General features: G+C 40.8%; 1 protein-coding gene across 1 annotated transcript in view; it reads right to left on the bottom strand.

Annotated features, from left to right (window-relative positions):
• Nucleotides 1–5,250: 5,250 nt before the first annotated feature.
• CASP10 (caspase 10) overlaps nucleotides 5,251–24,674 on the bottom strand; it is a 39,531-nt gene continuing 20,107 nt past the window's right edge. Inside the window, exons 6-10 of the mRNA XM_079135545.1 lie at nucleotides 18,092–18,128; nucleotides 15,909–15,997; nucleotides 14,482–14,590; nucleotides 13,381–13,867; nucleotides 5,251–11,061 (exon numbers count right to left, since the gene is read on the bottom strand). Coding sequence (XP_078991671.1) covers nucleotides 10,914–11,061; nucleotides 13,381–13,867; nucleotides 14,482–14,590; nucleotides 15,909–15,997; nucleotides 18,092–18,128 — 870 coding nt within the window. The 3' untranslated portion in view covers nucleotides 5,251–10,913. The remainder of the gene's footprint in view (nucleotides 11,062–13,380; nucleotides 13,868–14,481; nucleotides 14,591–15,908; nucleotides 15,998–18,091; nucleotides 18,129–24,674) is intronic.

Genomic DNA, 24,674 nt, shown 5'->3' with positions numbered 1-24,674 from the left:
AGAAAAACCACCCTGCACATCCTAGCTCCCTGGCCAAGTATTCAACAACACAGCAAGGCAAGAAGTCACTCATCTGGTGACAGGATTCCATTAATCAACTTCAACATGTGAAGATTTAAGGAGAGTTCCCACACATCCCTCACTCAGTTGAAGAAATAAAACATGACAATGTGTTTGGAGCCCCTGTAATTCCTCTGAATTGCATTTTCCTCTGTCTCCCCAGATCCCAAGCCCGCCCCAGAACCACTATTCTGAACTCTTTGTTCACCACCCCCATGCTTCTTTGTGTTTGTATGATACACATCATGAGTTCATAAGCTACACATAGGACCTTTTGTATGTTTTTAACATTTCATAGATCATATCATAGTATATATTTTTATTTGCTCAGAATTATGTTCCTGAACCATATGAAATTGCTGATATTTAGAATATGTAGAAGATCTTGAAGAATAGCAATTGTATATGGTCCAAACAAATAACTGTAATTCATTGTATTTCACTATTTGGTAATATTCCTTTATATGACTATACTAATATTGCTTCTTTTCTTCAAACAACACTTGTTTGAGAATTCTCCTCCATGTCTCCTGACACATGTACAAGACTTTCTTTTGGGATGTAGATCTAAAACTAAAATTTGGATTACACTAGAACATACTGTGTACAAACATCCAACTTTTACAATAGTTAGTGCAAAATGTTCTCTAAAGCAATAGCGTCAAGTAACATTTCTCTAAGCAGTGTAACAGAATTCCTTTCATATGTCCTCACCTATACTTGGTACTGACAGATTTTGAATGTCAATATTATGTGAATAAAATAGTATCTCATTGTGGCTTGATTTTTGCAATTCTCTGATTACTAAATAGATTGATTATGTTTTCCTGTGCCCATTGCTCATTTGCATCCCTCCCCCTGACTTGGGTTGTGTTTGTTTTCATTTAGTACTGGGGGCTGAAGTAGGGGATGTTTCACAAAATCTGAGCTACATATGCAGCCCTTTTCGGTGTGTTTGTTTTAATAGGGTCTTACCAAGTTGGTGAGGTACTGAGGCTGGCCTCAAATTTGCAACCCTTTTGTCTCAGGTTCCTAAGTCACTAGGATTATAGCACGTCCCACAGAGCTCAGCATCCTTCTCTTTTAATACTGGTTCAAAGGTTTTTGCTCATTTTAATCACATTTTTTGTCCATCTAACTTGATTGTTTAATTTTTCATGGATTTGCAGACCCATGTACATCTCCCCATTATATATGTGGATCTCCTTTGTCAGCTTTATAATGTGACAAATGCCAATTCCAGTTTGTCTCATCCTTTCAATTTAATATTGTTTTTCATGTTTTCAAATAGACAAGAAGAAAAATTGTTTCTACATAAATAAATTCAAAGTGACCGCTCTGTAGTAGGCTAAAGTGGGACTTTTCAGGAAATATCTTCAAAGAGATATTAGGTTGGGATTGTAGAGAATTTTTCTTCAGAATTCTGGGCTTGAGGACATGTAGATCTAAGTATGACAGTGTCCATATTCTTATGCAAGTGTTAGGTGTGGGAGCCATTTACGACCAGCAATTAAAACCAGGCTTCGTGAGCTGTCAGACACGGAAAGCTGGCTTCCAGGAACTGGCAATCATTAAGAGATTGTTCCAGATCACCTGAAGCACGTGGTTTCTGCGCAGAGTGACTCATGGCCTGCAATAAACTGGTCTGCTGGGATGACCCGCTAAAGCAAATGGCTTCCTTTCTTCCTTCCTGCTCCTCACAGAAGAAGCTCCTCCTGGTCTCCCTTTTACCTGTACAACTATAAATAAGAGAAGGCAGGCTCCATTTTTTCATTAGAGTCAGATCTTAGCACGGCTTGATCCGTCATGCCCCCTTTGACTTAAAAAAGACAATGTCTCCTGTGGTTATTCTATTAAATAAGTTTCTTAGTGATTAATCTACAGCCGGCTCATCCATCCGAAAGAAACCCTTTTCCTCACCCATGCAGGACGTGGAAGAAGCCCTACAGTCAGGGCTTCAGGTAATCCAGAAGGAGCTGGGGTAGGAAGAGGAAGTGGCTGGGACAGGGGAAGGCAATCTCCATTCCACAAAAATGACCAGTTCTATCCTGGCCTTCCTAGTATGAAGCGCTGCCCCAGATTACAGAGCATGTCTGGAAGTTTGAGTCCCCTCACCTAGGGCAACTCTCAGCCAGGCATTGAGGTGCCAGGTAGTGGGAAGGCCTCTCCTGCAGGGGCGCCTGGCTCTCCTTACAGTGCTTGACAGAGTTCCACTGAAGGATGATTGCAAAGACTCATCCTAAAAGGATTGCATGCCAGATGTATGCCTCCCTAGCTCAGATGTCATTCTGTGGAGTTTTCCTAATAATATATTACTCACTTCAGTCTGGGGATCTTGCTAGAGGTGATGGGAATAATTCTACAAATTTCCAGAAAAACTTCATGGAGACAAAACACACGTTGAAACCCTGTGATGATTAACCTCACAACAGCAGAATGTTTTTATTATGTCAAAAACCAAACACTGCATTTACTGGCACAGCCAGAACCTGTTGGGGCACAAAAACTTATAGAAAACAATGTTTCCCCAAGTTCTAAGCACAAAGTACCTCCCACAGTAGCTACTAGATATGGACCAGCTTATTTTATCAATGGCAAGCCCTGGTGATTAAGTAAGGATAATCTGTAAGGTGACTGTTTTCTCATAATCTTGTGGTAAAAACAATTTCTGCCCATGCTTTGGAAACTTCTTTGATTTTATTAGTCACAAGCCTGTCATCAAAGCCTGAAGAAAAATGTATATAAACCCAGCCTTCCCCAGAATAAAGTGGGAATGATTGCACCAAAACTAGAGTCTGTGTCTTTCATTCTCCATCCATCGCCGACGCTGTCTCCCCGCGCCCCCTTACCAGTGTGGAACCCATGGACTCCTGCTGGGGCTGGATCCCGGCACTCTCCTTTGCTTCCCATTGCGTAGAGGCAACTCTTCACTCCAGAGCACCCCACCAGGCCAGGCTGAGATACAAGTGCACTCCAGTTGGGAGCAAATCACACACAGGAATCCTTCTCTCAGGGCCTGCCTCTGAGCACCTGACAGAAGATAGGCATTTTGGGTTTTGTTTTGAAGAAAGAAGTTATAACATGTTTCGGATGCCAAGGGCAGTGCCCTGTGAGGGAGGGACAGGCTAATAAATCAGCAGAGGAAGGGGCCAGAGAAGTGACATCCACAAGTAAGCTGAGGAGACAGCCATGCACAAGAGGAGGGACTGTCATCTAATCTTAGCACAGGCAGTTCACCTGGTTGGAAGCAAACGACCAGGGTCAATGCGTAGGCATGTTGGTGGGCGTGGTGGGAGAAGTGGAATGTAAAGAAAGAGAACAGACAGTGACAGAGGCCTGAGGAGAGAAAAGGTGTAAGACGGTCTGAGAGAGAAAGATGGGGACTTACCTAGGGAAACGTCACAGGATTGCTGACATCACTGAAAAGCTTCTTTGAGGTTTGTAGTCACTGGTTTTAAACAAGACCAGTCTAATGTCTCCTGTTTTCACACAGCCACATCCAGGAATTTTGCTACAAATCTGGTGTGAGCAAATGTGGGATTAACCACAGCTGGGATTGTGCCATCTGTGTAGGACTAGGAGGAAGGCAAGGTGTGCACGGTGGGTTCAGGGGTGAGTTAAGTGATGACACTGGCACACAAGCGGGGTGAAGAAGGAGTGAGGGGTGGTGTGGACGTGGACAGGTGGTAGACAGAGTCTATCAGCCAACCTGAGGCCTCAGTTGCACTGAAGACATTTGGAGGGAGGGCCCAAGAGGAAGTGACGTGGAGAGCTTGGAGGTGACTATCGGAGAGAGGCAAGCTTGCAACTGAGACTCAGGTGGAATACATTTATTACTGATAACACGGTTTACTAGATGCATGGTTGGGTAGTGTAGACAATGACGTAGTTCAAGGAGATGGGGAAGATCACCGACAAATGCAGAAGTTGAAATAATGGGAAAATATACACTGTACAAAAATGGAATTATAGGGCTGGGGAGATAGCTCAGCTGGTAGAGTGCTTGCCTCACAAGCACAAGGCCCTGAGTTCGATCCCCAGTACCACAAAAAAAAAAAAAAAAAAAAAAAAAAAAATGGAATTATAAATGAATATACTCCTGTTTGTGTGTACTTATATTTTCCAACTATTCCACAATGTGCATACATTACACATAATCATAAAAAAAGGTAGCAAAAAAAGTCAAGGATATCACTCAAAAGATAAGAAACATTTCTCCTTATTTATAAATAAATAAATTTCTCCTCACTTATAAATAAATCTAGTTACAGTCCAAAAAGCTCATAAAGTTATTCCCATTCTGAAGTTGTACCAGTGTTTCCCAAATATCCTAAAGAATTATTCATAATGAGATCAAATGAGAGAAATGAGTTTCACAGTATGTTTTCTCTCTCAATAATACCTACTTTAAACAAATGTATATATTCATATTTGTTGGATTTGCACCTATAAAACTCTGGAGTAATCTATGGGTTGAGGATATAGAAAGGATTGGATATATGGTAGACAGAAAAATACAAGACTTTTTTGAATACACTTTCTTGTTTTCTTATCATGAAACAATGTAAAGTTATTATCTATCCAAAATTAAGTGTAAAAAGTAAAATTCAATACACTTTAAAATTTTTAAATAGAAAAACCTTTTGAAACTTTTTATCTGCAGAAGTTATGGTAGGAAGATTGTTTGCATTGCCAAATTAGTTATTGTTTAGAGATTTCCTCTAGCATTTTTTTAATGAGTACACTTTTTTTAATTTGAGGATGCATGCATAAATTATATATGAATATATAATAATACATATGAATATACAATTAATAACGGAATGTATGTCAAAATACACATAAATATTCATATTATCATATATGCTTTTACATAAAATTAGGTTTAGGTATAGGGGTGTTTTAGTCACCTTTTTTGCTGCTATGACCAAAGGACCTGACCAGAACATGTGTGGAGGAGGAAAAGTTTATTTGAGGACTCACAGTTTCAGAGATCTTAGTCCCTAGAAGTTTGGCTCCATTCCTCAAGGCTCAAGATGAGGCAGAAAATCATGGAGGAAGAATGTGGCAGAGAGAAGCAGCTCACATGATGATCAGAAATCAAAGAGAGATCTCCACTTGCCAGATACAAATATATACCCCAAAGCCATGCCCTCAACGCTCCACCTATCTTCAGTTATCACTCCCAATCATTTCCCATCTGCATTGTCTCACATGTGAGCTTTTGGGAGACACTTCACATCCAAACCATAATATTCTGCCCCTGGCCCCCAAAAGTTCACACAAATACATTTTGTCCATTTCTAAGAGTCTCCATAGTCTCAATAGTTCCAAGATTGCTCAAAGCTCAAGTCCAAAGTCTTGCTCAAAACAATCTCACATTGTGAGCTCATGTAAAATTAAAAACAATTTACAGATATCCAATATATAAAGATATGCATAAACATTTCCATTCACAAAAACAGGGGCATAGAAGGAAGGAATGGGACCAAAGCAAGACCAAAATCCAAACAAGTCCTGTAGTTCTGCATCTGGCATCTGGAGCATATGGCATGATGTCCTCTCCAAAGGGCTTGTGTAGTTCTTTCCCTGTGGCCTTTTTGGGTGCAGTCCAAGTGGCCTTTCTGTTGGCTTGTCTCTGCTCAATTCCTACAGTTTTCCTAAGATGGTGTCCCATATCACTGGCATTTCTTAATCTTGGGGGTCTCCACTGCAGCTTTGGCTTCCTCCATACATCTCTATGCTTTGTCTTCTCAGGGGATGCCTGCAGGGATTCTGACCCTACTGCACCTTACCTGGCCTCCAAGGTCTTTCTTTGAAATCTTGGTGGAAGCTTCCATGACCCCCTAGCTCCAACATCCTGTATTCCTTCAGAACCAGCACCATGTGATTGAAGCCATCTCAAGCAGTAGCCAAGTCTCTAGGGGCCCTGGCTGCAGCACACTCTGAGTGCCTGGGTGGCTGATCATATTGAAAAAACTTTCTAGGCCCCCCTTGTACAAGAAGAATTCCCCACTGGTCTTGTCTCAAGAGAATTTTTATTTGTACTTCTTTGAGTCTGAAATGGGTGTGGTCTTGCCAATTCCCAAGATGTCCTCAAACCACCTTTCTCCTTGTCTCTGAGCAAAGTGTTTGACATTTCTTTAGTGGTTGTAATGTCTACAACAACTGCAACTTCCTTAGCCCTAGTTTTACTCCCACCTTTTAAGTCCATGCTTTCCAAATATTTCTGCTCTGCTTTCTGCTCCCGATTATCACAATAAGTTTGGCTAAAAGCTGCCAGCAATATCCATGCCACTGCCTGAATGCTGTGCTGCCTAGAAATTTCCTCCACCAGATTAAGAAGTTCATCGCTTTTAAAATAAGCCTCACAGAAAGTCTCAGGACACGGGCAAAATGCAGACAACTTCTCAGTCAGAACATAATGGGAATGTCCTCCAGTCAAATTATCATAGTGTTCTCCTTTTCCTCTAAACCCTCTTGAGCCCTGTCTTCACAGTCCACAGTCCTATTGGCATTCTGGTCTGAGCTCCCACCAGAATCAGTCATTAAGCTCTGCTTACAACAACCTAAAACATTTCCAGCTTACACTGCTAAACATCTCAAAATTCCTCCCACCAATTCCAAAAGGCTCAAAAAGTTTCAGAACCACATGGTCAGGTTAATCACAGCAACAACTTCTCAGTAACAATTTCTGTTTTAGTCAGCTTTTTCACCGCTGTGACTAAAGGACTCTATCAGAATATATGTAGAGGAGGACAAGTTTTATTTGAGGGCTCATGTTTTCAGAGGTCTTAATCCATAGAAGGCTGGCTCCATTCCTGAGGGCTCAAGGTGAGGCAGAGGTCATGGAGGAAGAACGTGGTAGAGGGAAGTAGTTCACGTGATCATCAGGAAGCAGAGAACTCCTTTAGCATTTTTAAAAGGGTCCCATTTTTAAAATTTTTTTAGAGTTCCATTTAAAATAAAAACTAAACTTAAAATTTTAGTTCCTATGCAAAGCTATAACTATATAGTATATTCATACCAATCCTTAAGGGCAATCTGTAGACCTTCTATTAGACACACACCATACCAGAAAAAGATCAATGATTTTTCACAAACATACCTCACCAGAGGACAGTTACTCTTATTTTGTATGGCCCAAGTTTAGAATGAGAACAATGGTTTTTAAATTGGTTCCAGTTCAACAGGAATAAAGAACAATTAAAGCTGCCAAAAGTGAGACCAAGTGACTTGGAGGCATAAGATTGCAAATCCACAGATACACACCAGAGCAAATCCTCCACTAATGGCTATGATACTTTGATGAGTTGTTTAACACTCTGAGTCCTGGACAATGAGGTCACTGGGGTCCTTTCAAACTCCCAGCTCCATGACCCCACTTGTGGTATGACCCTACTTCCTCCTTGGAAGGCTTAAGCAGAGGTAAAGGACTGTAAAGTAGAAGTTGATCATGGAAAGAGAGGATGAGTTGGAGCAGTACCAAATGGATTAACGACTGGCTCCTGACAATAATCTGACACCCATCCATCTATATTAACAGTTCAAGGTAAATTTCATTATATTCTGTGGGTACCAGAATGTCTGCACAGAAATTGTGTGTCAGTACCCAAATCTGAAACAGTCAAAAGAGCCCAGACACCTATCTATTAATTTTTAAAGATTATTGGGAAAAAATAATTTTTTGAAATTATTTTTTCAAAATAAAAATTGAAAAAGAAGATGGAGCGCTCATAGACCCTAAGAATAAATTCACAAATACTCCAAGGATCCAAGTATTCTAGGTTGAAAACAATTTGCCTGGATCACTTAGAAAGTTATCTGAGTGAATGTATGGCACAAAGATTGCCTGTAAAACGAGGTAAACGTCTAAGTTGGTTTACCTTCATGGAGACTTAATCATGAAAAAAGGGCTGCAAATCAGCAGCATGAACCACTGTGTTACACCTGCCAGGGTCTGCTTTAATGGGTCAGTACTCATAAGACGCCATTTGCTCAGATGTGTAACGTTACCTGAGCACTAGTGAAAGACAGTGTTCGTTAAGAGTAAGCTGCAAGATATCAAACCCACCCGCCCTCACTGGCCCCCTAAAGTGAGGTCAGTAGGATGTCCTACCAGTAGCTCTCATAATAATAATAATCAGTTATTAATATAATTCATATTAAATCAGTAGAATTTAATCAGTAGAATTAGTATTAAATAACTATACAATTGCATAATACCTTTTTGACTACTTTCATGTCTTTTGATTTTGTGTGACAGTACCCAAACTTTTGTGAAAGAATGAGAGAACAGAAAGGAAAAAAATAATAACTAAAACTTGTAGGTTGAGCATGACTGTGCAAAATACGTAAACACTTCACTCAATTTTTCCATTTCCTTCATTTAAGTCTGGACCAACAATGGCTGTAGCCACTCTCAAATAGCTATCACCAAACAACCTGTTATTCCTGGACTTTAAATTCACAGACTCTTAAACACAGATAAATATGTTTTGCACGATCTTGGAGGGTACACATGCCCTTGAGTAGGAGAAATGAGTCAAGGGTGACTGTACCCCTGATGACTGTATATATCCATGACTCAGCCCAGGAATTCCTAAAGTGCTTGCTGGAGGCCTCTACAAAGTTCATAGAAAATTTTCTGATTAGAATTTAAACAATCTATAGGCACTAGGTCCCAATGATACCAAAATGTGAAATAAATCTCAGGCCCTGGACTTGAACATCAGCCCCCAACTGCTGCTGAAGATTTCATCAACTGTTGAAAATTTTATCAACTGGACTCAAGCCAAAAGGCCTTCTGCTGCTGGGGACATCTCATGATGTCCAGTTAAGGGAGACCAGGCTCCTCACTCAGAGGATGTCAGGGGCTATTGCTAGTGTTGCTGTTAGTGAAATCAACTGGAATTAAGCACAAAGGAACTCAAGTCCTGCTATTTCCACTTAGAATACTACCAGAGAACTCCACCACCTAAAAGTCATGCATGTACATGTCACAGTTGAATTTAAGTGTGTATACAGATACACATTCTTTCATCTTCCCAACAGTTAGTATTTTCTACAACAGAGAAGGCTCAAAAAATAGTTTGATCTAGCAACTGTTTCAGAGCATAGAGTTTTGCAGGGTGAAATGGAAATTCAAGGCCTCAATCTTCAGATCCTTTGTTATTTCCTTTATACCACACCAAACTTCATTGAAAAAGACTGTTAAACAGCCAAAGGCTATGTGTATACAACTAGACAAATACTATGATGACCAGCTTTTATCCTTGATCAGTTTGAACAAGGATTTTGCAAGATCATCCTAACATAGGTATTGGGTTTATTTCCGTAATCAAGCTACATTCAAGTCCCTGCAATGATCAGTTACATTATAACAGGGTATTTAGGAATAGTTCTCACAGCAAATTCACTATGAATTTGATTTTCATATAAATAATTATAAAGTCAAGCACCTCTGAGAGTTATTTTTCTTCATTCCTTAACATCTTTTATAAGCATCTGCATATTCAAAGAAATATAATATCCTGTCAGGCCCTGTGACATTATAGTCCACTAGAGTGGGAAATGGAATTCTGTAAGCAATGACTAGCTGAAGGACTGTAAGCAAATTGCCTCAGCTTCTTCATCTATAAACAAAGACTTTACCACAAAATTTCCCATCCTTTTCTTGGGTCAAACCTTCAAGGATTCAAAATATGTTCCCAGGAAATTAAAAAGAAAAGAAATTCCTTTTGGAATTGAGAAAAACATTCAAGGACATGTTTAAAATCTTAATGTAAAAATTATCATGGCTTCTATACAAAGTCAGCCCCTCCAGGCATTGTCAGACATCCCTCTGGTCAGAGAGAGTCCAACGATCCCTATGAACATCTCCTGTCCCTGAGGTGACTTCTTTCCTCGTCTTTGGAGCAGAGGAGCACTGTGTACTAGTGATAAGGTGGAGCTGTTGGCTGCAGTCCACAGAGCGCAGTTGCCAACCTGAGAACAGCAAATGAACAGACAAGTGCTGCCTTGTAGACTGAGTCCTGATTCAAGAGTTGCCTGAAGCCAGTGCCACTGACTTGTGGGTTTCCAAGAAAAAAAGAGAGGAATAAAAATTCCCTGCTTTGCTTTAGTCAGTTTGATTTGGGTGTTGTGTCACCAGCACCTGAAAATTTTTGAGCAACAGAGAATGTGACATTAGGTTATGAAGTTTCTGTTTCTAAAGCAGCTAAGTATGTCTGTCTTCTCCCTGAGGTGTCTTCTTCCTAGAACCAAACCTCTGCCCTGCCCAAGAAAAACAGTTCCTGCATAAGCACCTTCCCTACACTAAATCAGGAGATGGGCTGTGGCATAGACCAGATTTCCCCTTACTACATGTGCAGAAGAGAAGCTTAGGAAGGGGGATAGAAGAGGGAAGGTGCATCATAATCTCATCATCCAATATCCAGGGCCATGCAGAGAGGACACAGAATTATAATCAAGCTGCAGTCATCTAGAGAGGAAAGTCAAGCTCAGTCTAGGCTAATGGTTCTTAAAACTTGAAGGAATCTGAAAATGTACCTGATCCAACCTTGCATTTCACAGATGCACAAACCAAGGTCAGTTATTTGTTCTTTGGAGTACACACCCAAAACCAAGGTTACAACCCAAGTCTTCAATCAATAAAGAAAGTTTTCTAACATCTAGACTTGTCAAAAGAAAAAAAAAGGTAGAATTGACTGTGTCATCAAACAAGGTATTTCCTATTGCTAGAATGACAGGTAGAGACCAACTCACCATCTATCACCAATTCCTATACTGGGAGGGAGGCTGAAGGACATAACCAAAGTTTCCATTCATGTCTAGGAGTCAATGAAAACTCTCTACAATAACAGTTGTGGTACAGGGAACACTATTTTTTTCCTTAGTGTGAAAGCAGGCTGGGGTATCTGTCTCCGTGTTCCATCTCTGCACATCTTTTGACTCACATCATCGTTGACGGCAGTGAGGATGGATAAGATGTCTTCCTCTCTGCAAGAAAAAACCACACACCAGGTCTTAGAAAGATGCCTCTCAGGTCAGGTAGATGGATATGTGGTGGATACATAGTATATCAATAATGCCCTCTCTAGTTTATGTTTAAGGAGGGTTAAAAAGATAAGCATGGTACTTCTCCTAAACAGAATGCAGACATAAAAAATTTACTAAGGATGGTTTACATGTGCTATTCAAAATACAAGACAGAATGTGATCAATGCCATATGAAAAGTAGTAGGTCAAAGTTCCACTGTATCTTGAGAGGCGAAAGTACTTCTAGCCAAGAGAACGAGAGACGGCTCCACAGAGGAGCACTTGAGCCTGGGTTTGTAGGTATGGTGTTTACCGGAACCTTTTGGTGCTGGGTATCTACACATCACTTGAAGCAAACACAGGAGACAGAACTTAAGTTTTGCATTGTGGATCCATCACTCACTGATTGTGTGGTCTTAGGCAGGTTATTTACTTCTCTGTTCTTCAGTTCTCTCAGCTCTAAAATGGGAGACTTAGTACCCATCTTAGGCATTACCATGAGAACGAAATGATGTAATTCAAACAAAGAGGTGAGAAAATCAACCATACTACTCCATTATCATTTTTTTAGTATCACTATTACTATCCTTTTCCTCCTCTTCCTCATCTTCATCACTATTTTTCAGATGGAGGATATGGGTCCTGACTGATCTCAGTCCCTACATCCTGCTTGGTACCAGCTGTTTTCTGTCCCCAAATATTTTTCTGTGAGTTAATCTTTCTCATCACTGGTCTCACCTGAAATATTACCTCCAGTCAAGAAGCCTTTCAAGTAGCTCCAGCCCCATTCTCAATTTTTTTAAGTGCTGGGGATTACAGGGCTCATGCATGGCAGGCAAGTGACCTACCACTAAGTCACATCCCCCATCTTCCCATTCTTTATTTCATTATCCTGTTTTTCTTTGTTCATGGCAGTTATCACTCCCTAAATTGTCTTATTAATTTAAATATTCACTTGCTTACACTTTATTATCTGTCTTTTCCTCACTAGACTGTATGTTCCATGGAGAGGAGATTTTCGTCTCTTATGTTCACAGCTGCACCCTCACCCTCACCTCCTGGCTCAGTAGTCAGTGAAGGAGGCACATAATAGGCCCTCAACAAATATTGTCTTACTCCTTAAGCTACAGTCATTGGTGTTTGATGACTATGGTGGGGATGGAAAAGTTGGTAAAACAAAGAAAGAAGAGCAAAGTTGATTCAAGTCACCAATCTGGAATTCCCAGCAGAGCATGGGTCATTCCTAGAAATGGGAATTCCTAGATCCTATCTCCTAGCTCATGGAGAGGGCTAGGAAGATGAATTTGGAAAGATGCAAACTGAACATGAGGTCCAAGGGCAGTACCGGGTGGGATGTGTGGCAGGTTGTAAATGAGGTTGACTGGAGCAATAAGTCATTTATTAGCCCAGCAAATATTTATCAACCTCATCAATCTGATATTACACCAGTTCTGAAGACAAAAAGTTGAATTAAACAGGGTCTCTGCCCTGCAAGAATTCGGAAATGTGTGGACCAGAGATGCAGTTTGGGCGACATTTTCATGGAGCTGCCAATGGGGAAGAGAGAGGGAGACAGAGATAGAGACAGACAGAGAGAAAGAGAGAGAGGGATAAGGAGAGAGCTAGCAGATAAGAGGTCCAGAAAAGAACCTGGCAAAAACCCATTTCTAGGGTGCAGATAAGGAGTATTATTGCAGAGACAGAGGGAAGTTGTCAGAGTAGTGGCAAACAGAATGCCAAAGACAGTACATAGGCACTCAGTAAATATGACAAGTAAATTAATAAATGAAGGGACAAATAAAAAGTCCCCACACCTTTGTTCATGCTGTTACCTTTTTTCAGCACATCTTTCACCCAGATTCTTTGCATAGCATCTATTGGTCATCTCTAGAAGCCTCCTCCAATCCTCCAAATCTGGGTGAAGTACGTGTCCTATGATCCATAACACTTATGCTTCACAAAGTGTATTGATCACTGGGATGCTCTTCCCTACCTGTTTGTCTATCCCATTAGTTTGGAAGCAAATTGAGCATAAGGACTATGTCTTTGGGAGATTGTTTTGTTTCGTTTTTTTCTGTATCTTCCAGGTCTGTGCTGATGCTCAATACACATTTGTTGGATGGATGCATGCATGCATGGATGGATGCATGGATGGATGAGTGAGTGAGTAGTGGATAGGTATATAAACAGGTAGGCAGATGGATGATGAGTGAGTGAATGGGTGGGTAGATGGATAGGCAGATAAATAGGGAGGTAGATAGATCAATGCAGAACACTCACCTTGGGACCAACTTCTTCAGATGCTTGCACAGAGACTGAATATACCAGCTGCCATTTTTTATGTGTCGAAAGGACACATAACCTGGGACAGTGGCCAGACCAAGCAAGAAGTCTGCCTCATTGGGAACACTATCCTGAAGGGAAAGTTGCTCACAATTCTGAGCATCTGCTTCAATGAACACAGAAGATTGTATCTCTGTCCCTTGACAGGCCTGGATGAAAAAGAGTTTTGGTTTTTGAGCCAGCCCGGGGCACTGATAGGCTGTGAAGTGATGTGTGATCTCCCGAATAGGAATTAGGACCCCATCTGAAGAGTAGACTGCTCCAAATTCCCCATGGGTCAGAATGCAGAACACAAAGCAGTCTCCATCAGCATGGCCTGGATGACTCTTATACTCCTGCAGAATTTTGTCCATGACTCCTTTAGTCACATCATCATGTCTGTGTGTTGTGAATCCAAGCCACTCAAACACAAGCTGTAGGCTCTCTAGGAAGAAAAAAAGAGAAAGAAAAAAGAAAAAACAAAGGTGGGGGGAGGAAATACTGAAATGAAGTGAAGCAAAATGAAATGGAGTGAAACGATGTTAATTGTTATAAAAATTGTACAGCTCTTGAGTATAGAGCACTTGCCTAGCATATGCAAGGCCCTGAGTTCAAACCCCAGCCCTGAAAATTAAAAAATAAAATTAAAGCACAGCAAAAAGCCTGTAACTTAAAATTAACTTGCCTTCTCGTAGAACTCACAGTAGTGTCACAATAGTCCTGAGGGTCAGCATTGACCAGTGTTTTATTCAATTTTACAGTCTAGAAGCTGAAGCTGAGGCTGAGGCCCTGTGATCTTCCAGGATCACAAACCTAATTAGAGGTGGAGCCAGAGATCAAACCCCAGATTTTTTGGTGGACCAGGCTTGTACTGCCCCCAAGCACAGAGCTATAAATAGTCAGGGACTCCTCCCACTTGGGATGCACAAGAGCCTCAGAAACATTTATGATATCATCCTTACATTTCTATGGAAGACAAAATTTACTGAAAGGAAATATGAAAGTGAAAAGGGATTTAAAGATTCCCAACTAGCATTTGATATACTATCCCAAGCTTACCAGCATCTTTATGGGTTCCTGGTCTATCATACAAAGAAGTAAATCTATGATTGTTGATAATGACACAGTGGCCTCTGTGCTTCCGATCCATCCTGTACATACTTGTCTCCTTGAAGAAGAAGAGACAAAACCCCTTAGTTGAGACCATCATGTTAGGGGGCTCAATATTTCTAACCAGCTACTTCAGCAGATCCATACAAGGAAAGCAGGGTGTATCTCTTAATGCCAGTTCTTTATTTTTTTTTTTATGCCAGTTTCTTAAAAATCATTTTTTATTAGTCTAAACTCCTTAGGCTGGAGGTGTAGCTAAGTTGTAAAGCAACTGCTTAGCATGCACAAGGCCCTGGGTTCAGTCCCCAGCACCAAAGAAAAAAATTTATAAAAATCTTTGTAATATAGAATAGACCAGATAATTGCTAAAGTTACACACAGGAAGACCAGAGTTTCTGACCACTCTACACTCAATTTTGTTACTGAGTTGTAATTTGAATAAAATTTCAAATATTCTTTTTAAGTCCTAGAGCCCATTTGCATTAAAGATCAGTCACTTCTTTCTTTTAGGATTCCACTCCTAGTACCAGGAACTGAGAGTTCTCAAGATCCTGACTCTGGTTTGGAATTAACCAATTAATTCTAAAGTAGGATGCCAGGTCCTGTCTAAAACTCAGACTCCTATCAGGTTAGATTGAAGAATCTCAATTTCCAGGGTTAAAAAATAAAACATGTACGTTAACTTTGGCAAACCCAGGGTATATGCAAAAAAATATTCCTTTTCAGATTAGAAATGTGAAGAAAGAACAAGCAGGGAATTTAACAAGGCAACAAAAATATCAAGCCATGTATATATATATATATATTTTTTTTTTTTTTTGAATGGTCAGCTTCTGGAGTGATTGATTCCTCCGAAAGCTAAGAAATCTCTGTTGTGACTTTATTTCTCAGTGTAAATCACAGTGGGAATTTAAAAACATGTTGCAATTATTTTTGAAGGCTATTGTAAACATTTTGCAATTACAGATTAGCAGTGTTAGCTTTGGATGGGTCTCTGTGGAACTAAAATGATTTGAAAACCTGTTATATTTTTGATCAAACCAGAAAAGAAGTGACTTCACTTGATGGATGGATGGATGGATGGAAGGAAGGAAGGAAGGATGGAAGGAAGGAAGGAAGGAAGGAAGGAAGGAAGGAAGGAAGGAAGGAAGGAAGGAAGGAAGGAAGGACCCTCCTCTGGAAATAACCCAAAGGGTATGCATGCCCCAAAGTGCAATAGCAATCTCAAGGCCTTCACAGGCAACGATCACACACTTCTGATTATCCCAGAAAAATGTGGGACGATCAAAGAAAATCAAAGAGGGAGCAAGAACCAAGGCAGAAACACCTCTGAGCCTTCTCAGCTCAGGTGAGAACCCTGAGGAAACTCTCCAGACCTTTGTCCAGGTTTCAGAACCAAGGGTGTTAGATGCTCCCAACGTCGCCACAGACACAGGGATTGGTACAGCATTTGCTGCTCCATTGCCTAGAAAGAAAAATACCCAAACTTCTCAAATGTCTTTCCCTAAGCACTTAGTTTTCCTTGCTAATAGATTTCTGACATAGCATCCAATTCTGGAGAATTGCTTTACTCTCAAGGAACTCTCAAGACATAAACTTGGCCTGCATGCTCTTCCTGATACAAAAGACAAATGTCTTCATATTGCTATTTGTTTTGTTTGGGTTGAACACTGTGCTGCTGGCAGAGAATGGATGGGGGAATTAAGAACATGTGGATCAGCTCAAAGGTTCATGGTAGAAAGCATAGCTGGGTCGTCAGCATATCTCTGACCCTGGGTATAGAGAAGCCTGGTGGACATCAAGAAGGGAAAAGGGGGGCTAGGGGAAGGCCCACAGCATGGAATTAACTGGTGCCTTTGTCACTGGCTGAAGATCATAATGCTTTGAAGGGTTCCTGCAAACTCCATTTCCTCTGGATAATAATCTATCCTAAAGGGGAAGTCCATGATACAACAGTTATAGGAAAATATAACATGAAACTGTTTTCTTCTCCCACTCCCAATAGAATCACCAAGCTCTATCCTCATCTCTGGGGCATAGTCGGTAACTTCAGCTAAGGGTCAGTCTTTGGGGCTCAGATCAGTTGGCATGATCCAGTACTCCACAGGACCAGAGGACACATCAAAAGGAACCCAAGGTGCAGTGGCCCTGTACACATGCACATCTTTCTCACTTTGGGAAAAGGTAGCACTCCAGAGGAAACCACATCTAAACTTTGGAACTGCAGAGTTGTAGAACTGGAAGAAGCTGCCTTATTCTTCAGAGAAATGACTTGGCTGTCCAAGCTCAGATAGTGCCCAGATGCAGAGCCAGCTCTTGGAAGGAGAACTCTGCACTCACACTGTTGAGGTCAAATTCCCGGTCCTTTCCTTTCCAGCAGTGGGACATTCAGCAAAAGGGTAGGCTTCATGGGTCTCAATTTTAAATGGGTATTAAATGGGAAAACATTAGTACCTATCTCAAGGTGATGGTAAGATTAAATGAGATGCTCCTTGGAAAGACTCTTAGGACAGTGCTTGGCATATGCCGAGTGCCAGGGTAGCTCCCACCAGCATTGTCAACATCATATCACGTTAGCCAAAAAGTGGTGTGTCATGAATTCTGAAGGTTAAATTTCCAGGGGAAAAAATGAGGAATAGGCTCTGTTAAACTTTACATATCATAGATGCTATGTTTGAATATGGTTCATGACCCCCAAGGCTCCACGGTGAGTGAAGGCTTGGGTACAGGGAGATGGAATTGGGAAGCGCTATGGAACTTTCAGGAGGTGGGGCCTAATGGGAGGTCCCCAGGTCATTGTGAGTGTGGCCCTTAGAAGGCAGTTCAGATGTTATGAAAACCTAAGTTTGGTCCTACCCAGTTCTCCCCTCTTGCTCCTGGTTCAAGATGTAATCACTTGCTCTCTGGCTTGATATGACATAGGCAAGAACTCAGCTAGTGCCATTTGCCATGCCCTGGAACCTCCAAAACTGTGAAATAAATCAATATCTTCATTTTTACAGATAGCCTGTGTCAGATATTTCATTATAGTAAGGAAAATCAATTAACACAACAGATTCAGTCCACTTGCAGATTCTGGAATATTTTCCTTAGGGCAAGGACTCAGGACACGAAAACACACCGCTGCCATTGTTTCTCCCCCTTGTTTCTGTGTCTTTGAAAAATAGAAGTGGCATTTGGAGCCACTCTGTAGACAACATTTCCTCAGACTGCATATGATCTGTCACTGCTGGACTGCAGGCAACAGCCCCACCAGAGGTTCCTTCCCTCCCTACAGAGGGGACCTGATTCTGAAGGGTAGAAGGAGGGTAGCTGCCAGAATTCTCCAGAATCTGTTATCCTAGGCTTTCAGAGCAGAAACAGGTCTGTCATCTCCATCCCCCACAGAAAAACTTGGTACAAGTCACACAGTCTGTGGCATGCCTCAAATTCCAATCCGAAATGAATTCTCTAATACGTAAACCATCTCTCTCATGTTATCTTGAATTACTCGGTGCGTATCAAATATAACTACTCCTACTACTGATTCAGTTGTAAAAAGTACATTAGAAACACCTACCATGATTCCTTGAGTGCTCATTTTGCCACGGTACCTCCTGTTGAGGAAACAAGAGATGTATGAAATGTAGGAAGTTCACACAGTTAGGATGATGCTGAAGACAACTGGAGACACCATTATGTGAAGGATGCAAAGTGAAGGACTATATTTTAGTATGCTACCTCCTCTGTAATTTAGAGAAGATCCAGGGTTTGTTTGTTTGTTTTTTCCAAAAATAACAATAGGATAATTTTTTAATGATAAAGATGGTAACTGAATGGGAAAGGAAGAGAGGCAGGGAAGAAGTGCAGACTTCTCTGAGTGTGCGCTATAGGTTTTACTTCGGACCTACATCAATGATGTTTTGTTTTGTTTTATTTTGTTCAGTACTGGGGACGGAACCCAGGAGTACCCTGCCACTGAGCTACCTCCCCAGTCCTTTAAATTTTTTTTTTTCATTTTGAGGCAGGTTCTCCGTAAGTTGCTGTCCTGCAACTTGCAATCCTCCAGCCTCAACCTTTCGAGTAGCTGGGATTATAGGTGTGTGTCACCAGGCCTGGCTTAATGTTTTATATTATAAAATACAAACTTAAGACAAACTGGGGTGGCCTATCTTTTCTAAATCCTCCTCCTCACCTAGTACCACCACCACCCCAACTCCCCCAGCCCCAGTCTGCAGCAGAAAGCCCCAAAGGGGACTTGACCAAGGTGTTGGGAAAGGAGTACCCTGTGATGAGCAGCAGCAGAGCCCACGGTAACAACCAGCAAGTCACCCTAGGTCAGTGATATGCATCCCTGCTGAAACCCCCAGGCTTCTTGGCCACAGGGAAGTGACCTTTGTTTAAGCCAGACCCAAGCTGCAGGACTTCAGTCCCAGGGCTGCACAATACTGGAATTTCCTATCTCTGGGGGATCAAATACCAAGGAGGTCTAGTTTCACTTTTCAAAAGACTTCCTGCCTTTCTCTTCACAGTCCACGTCTTCCTTCCTGAAGTATCCTGGATTCCTTCTTGGTGGCACCCAACGGCTGGGCCAGGCTGCTTTCTGGTTTTGTCCAGCATTTCAGTGGATCTTCTGAGATGAAAGGAATGGAAGAAACAGCAGAAGGCTCTGCCCAGCTGCTCCAGACTGGACTTTCCTTGACTTGTCTCTTCAGGCAAGTGAATCTAGGGCAAAGCTTTATATCTGTCTACCTGTCTCCCTGAGAATATCACATCCTCGGTCGATACCACCCACATCTTTATGTCAGAGAATAAATGAATGACCACAGTCTGGTCACCTTCAGCCTTCTTTCAACTGTTTTCAAGGAGAGTCCAGTAACTTCTCAAAAAGAAGCAGTTGTTCTATTGAGTTGTCACGTCTCAATAGAAAGGCATGCCTCTCTTTAAAAAACTCTCACACTCAGAAAGACTTAGTTTTTAAACACATTAAGGAATGTAGCTTGAAATGCAAAGGCTTCTTTCTCTTTGAATTTAAATTTTAGCAGTGTTCTTTTAATAAGAAAACCCTCAGGTGCATATGAATCATGAAATGATTTTCCATGGAAAAAAGGCAGGGTTGCCTAGATAATTTTTAAGACACCTTCCCACTCTGAGTCTGTGAGAGCATATGTAACATGAGGTGCTGCCCCCACCCCACCCCCAGCCCTCTGCACTCCCAGTACCCCACAACCACCCCATTTTCATGTGGCCATGACCAGAATCATCCTACATCCGCTTCAGAGAACGAGGGCAAGCAACACCCCTTTAGAAAACAATGAATTTCTATAAGGCAAAGTGTAAACTCTGGTGTGTGTACATAGGTGTATGTATGTGCATGTCCCTGTATCTCCTACATGCATACCAAGCCTTTGGGCACAGCAGTGGTTGAAAAAGTAGGTGAGGGCAGTTAAGTTTAGCAGACAATTGAATTAGGGAATCCTAGAAGGTCAGTGCTGAGAAATTACATTTTGAAAAACTGCTGTATGTGTGTAGGGAGGTAGGGGTGGTCTGCAACTCCCTGCTCAAAGCTATGCCCATGGTGGGGACTTGATAAATGTCGGTCTAATTGGATTGCAGCAAAATAATTGAGGGGAGCCACCACCTCTCTCTCAACTCCTCTTCCAATTAGATGTCTAACTGCTTTTCTAGGATAAGAATTCATTGATTCAAGGGGTGTTTTCCTAGAAAAAAAGAAATCAATTTAGGATTTAGAATAATTGCAATTTTGTCCCATTTGGGAGAGGAGAGCAGGATTTTACTTATCTAGATAAGTAAAAAATGAACAATCTTGTAAGATCACTTGCAAAGTGCCTTCCCAACACATAAGATTCCTTCAAATGCTTAACCACCCCCACCTGCAACATGGAGGCCAGAGCAGGACCTCAGGCTCCAGCCAGGCTCTGGGTCAAGCTCTGGCTGTCTGTGCAGGTTATGGGTTGTCTTTGTCCAGCCTTTGCAGCCAGAGGCCATTGGATGTTTGAGAGCTTGTCTCGAAAAAAAAATTAAAAAAGACTGAGTATATAGCTCAGTGGAAGAGCACCCTTCACTTCAACCCCCAGTATCACCAAAAACAAAAACCTATCCATACAGCATTTATATAAGGTATTGCAAGTAATCTATAGATGATTTAAAGTACAGGGGAGGATGTGCGTAGGTTATATGCAAATACTAAGCCATTTTATATAAGGAAATTGAGCATCCACAGATTTGGGTATCCTCAGGGAGTCTGGGAACAAATTCCCCATAGATAAGGAGGGACAACTATACATAAACTACATACTATAGAAATCAGACTTCTTAACCAAGTAATCAAAATCATCATTACCAATGGAGGGCAGATGAATATCATGTACCTCCAGATCTGATGCCCTGAGAAAGGCACCATCTCACTTATGTGATGTTGTGACCAGAATATATAACTCGAATCTAATCAAGAGGAAACATCACATGCACTGAAAATAAGAAAAATTCTATTAATTTTTAAAAAGTGGGAGGGATGGCTACATTCTTCAAAAGCCTCCATGTCATAAAAGAGACAGGAAAGTTGTGGAGATGTTCAAGATTAAAGGAAAGTACAGGGACATGACAACTAAATAAAATACTGTATTACAGTTGTATGATCTTAGATTGAATTTTTTTATATTATGCTTATATACATGCTGATATTAGAAACAATTCAATAACAAGCCACATTTCAATTTTATAAGAAACATGCAAACTTTAAAAAACTAGTTACAGAAAATAGAATGGGAAGAAAAAAACATAAGCTATAATATTCCTTTTCATTAAAGACCAGCACCTTCTGAGAAGAATCAAATCAATTAATAACATTTATCCTAAACAAGTGGAATTACTTAAGTTCCAAACTATAGACAAAATGTTCTCAAATGTTTTGGTCTCAGGACTCCTTTATACTCTTAGAAGTGATTGAAGACCCTAGAGAGTTTTTGTTGCTGTAGCTTGAATCTATCAATATTAGACAATAATAGAACTTTATACTAAGAAAATGTCAAAATAACTATGTATTATTTTATTTAACAATGACAATAATAAACCCAATTACATAAAAAATTCATCTGTACTGCAACATAATATATCCAAAGGAAAGGTAGTGATCGTACTGATTTCATTATTTTTTTCTAAGCTATTTTGTCTTCCTCACAATGCAAAGAAATAAAACATTATGTAGAGAAAAACATGTCACTATTATGCCCAAAAAAGGGTCTGCTGCATCCTTGTAGGCCTAAGAGTATTGTTCAATAGGGAACGTTTAATGGCTCAAGTGGATCAATGGACCATTTTGATTCGGATCCACTGAATAGAATCTCATTCATATCTGGTGACTGGACAAAGTCCATGGGAGCTGTGACAGAACCATTTCCATGATATCCCCTGACCTCAATCAATAAGTAAAGACCTTACACAAGTAAATCTAACAACCAGTCTATGGATGATAGACTCTTTAGTATAAGTAGTATCTTTAGGATAGAAAGGGAAAAAGGACCCTTTCTCAAGTACATGGATAAAAGCATTATTGTGATCTAAAGATTGCTGGATTGATATTGCATTGCTCTAATGAAGACAAGGTACACATCACCAGATTAAGAAACTTCCACAACTTAAAAATCATTCAAGTAAAGGAGCAACGCCCTTTCCTAAGCTGACAATCAGTCCCATATTGGCATGCTGCTGGCTCGGAAACCCACCATCACAGGTAAACAACCGAATTGAACCACCTGGTTAAGTGTTACAGTAATAGATGATGCTTTTGTTTTTTGAAAGCCCAAGTTCACTTCCTTGATCTGTAGGAAGGGCAAAAGTAGATAAAAACCAGGTCTCAAAGCATGCTCTGGAGCATGATCATTGCCCTCTTTAACAGGTACTCCATCTATGTCTGATACAACAACAGCGTGGAGCCTTCAATGCAGGGATTGCTTTAGGTTATCCACCATGATGAACCCCTTTCTCTCACAGGATTGATCTTCATGCCTAGGTTTCTGGGCTGCCCAATTATCTTCACTGCACTCCAGTGACAGTTTCAAAAACAGGTCCCTCTGCAAGTCCCCCAGATTGAATTTTGTACTGACAAAATTTTTTACTGACAGTAAAAAACTATCAAGGACACTATTGGGTCAACAGCCAAAATTGAAATATGAACCATCAATGTGATAAAAATGTAGTATTCATTTAACATTTTGGCATTGAGAGCACTGCAAAAGAATATTCTTATTTTTGGGAAATATATACTGAAGCAATTAGGGATTAAGGGTCTTGATATATGCAACTTGCTTTCAAAAGGTCCAGAAAAAAATCATGTAGGTGTGGAGAGAACACAAAAATGATAAAATAAACAGAAAAAAATCTAAGCAAGCAGCATACAGGTGTTCTCTGTGTTGTTTACATTCTTGTAACTTTTCTGAAAGATTGAATATATTTCCAAATTTTAATGTTATAACTTCCAAAATATGAAACCAGGAAAATAGTAAAGTGTGGGAAGTCAACCATGTTTAGTAGAATCAGGTTTGGCTGAGCCATGGGTACAGAGGTCTGACTCCCAGGAACTGGCAGCCATGAGAGACTGTCTCAGGCAACCAGGGGGTAGATGGCCCTGTACAGAGTTGGTTCACCATCAGAGGAAATGCTAATTCTCTAAGCAAATTGCTTCTCTAACTCCACCCCATCCTGTTCCTCACAGAAGAAGCCCCTCCTCTAATTTCTAAGGATCATGTCTGCGAGTCAGGATTCCCGAGTAACTGGAATGAGATTGTTGACAGCTTTGATAACATGAATCTCTCGGAGTCCCTCCTCCATGGCATCTACGCCTATGGTTTTGAGAAGCCCTCTGCCATCCAGCAGCGAGCCATTCTTCCTTGTATCAAGGGTGAGATCCCTTGGCCCCAGAATAGATTGGATTGCTCCTGACCTGGGAAGAATGGCATCAGTCAAGTTGGTGGTGATCATCTCATCAGGCAGGGGCAAAACAATCCCTTGTTGAACCCAGCTTGACTTTTGGTTCATGTCCATTTCCCATTTCATACCTTGGACACATGGACTGCTGGGTTTTCTTCCAGCCAGCTTGTGGTTGTTTTTACAATCATATCTAGCTTAGTGTGGTGCAATCCTGAATAAGCTAATAGCCTGACCTTGTTCTCTGATTGTTGTCATTATAATGAAATAAAGCTTGCAAAGCACTTAAAAAAAAAAAAAAAAAGAAGAGGCCCCTCCTGGTCAGGTTCCCTTTACCTGTGGGACTATAAATAAAGGTGAAGGTGGGCTCCTCCATCTTGTGGGAGGCCAGATCCTGGTATGGCTCAATCCATCACACCCCCTTCCATTTGAAAAGATGATTGGCTCTTGTGCTTATTCGATTACATAAGCTTCTTGGTAATTAATCGATAGCATCGTCCTCTGACAGAAATCCTTTCCCTCATCCACACTGGATGTGGAGAAACCCCCATAATTGGCATTTGAACTGGAGCTGTTCGAGAGGATTTTATAAGAAGTAAGTTAAGTGTTGGCCCTTTCTCCTGGGAAGCACATGCTTGCGAAGAGCTTATTAAGAGGAAGAGAAAGGAATTTTTTATTGTGTGACGTTAAACCTGGAGAATTCGCTCTTTACAAAGACAGAAATAAAAACAGGAATCTATTCAGCTATATCCAATACGTAACCAGAGTGAAAATTCAGTGGAAAGAATTCAACTTTTACAGTTCTTGAAAGTAGTAGCAGACCTGGTAGTTTTAAATCTTTTTTTTTTTTTTTTCATTTTTTTTTTTTTTTATTTTACACAAATGGGGTACAACTTTCTCTGGTTGTACATGAAGTAGAGTCACACTGTTTGTGTAATAATACATGTACATACGGTAATGATGTTTGTCTCATTCTATTAACTTTCCTTCCCCCCCGCACCCTCCCCACCCCTCATTTTCCTTTATACAATCCATCCTTTCTCCATTCTTGCCTCCCCCTGCTGTTATATATCATCATCCAGTTATCAGAGAGATCATTCGGCCTCTGGTTTTTTGGGATTGGCTTATTTCACTTAGCATGATATTCTCAACTCCATCCATTTACCTGCAAATGCCATAATCTTATTCTTCTTTATGGCTGTCTAATATTGCATTGT

This window comes from Sciurus vulgaris (assembly GCF_902686455.1).
Source record: "Sciurus vulgaris genome assembly, chromosome: 3".
NCBI classification, from domain to species: Eukaryota; Metazoa; Chordata; class Mammalia; order Rodentia; family Sciuridae; genus Sciurus; species Sciurus vulgaris.
This window is presented reverse-complemented; position numbering and strand designations above follow the sequence as displayed.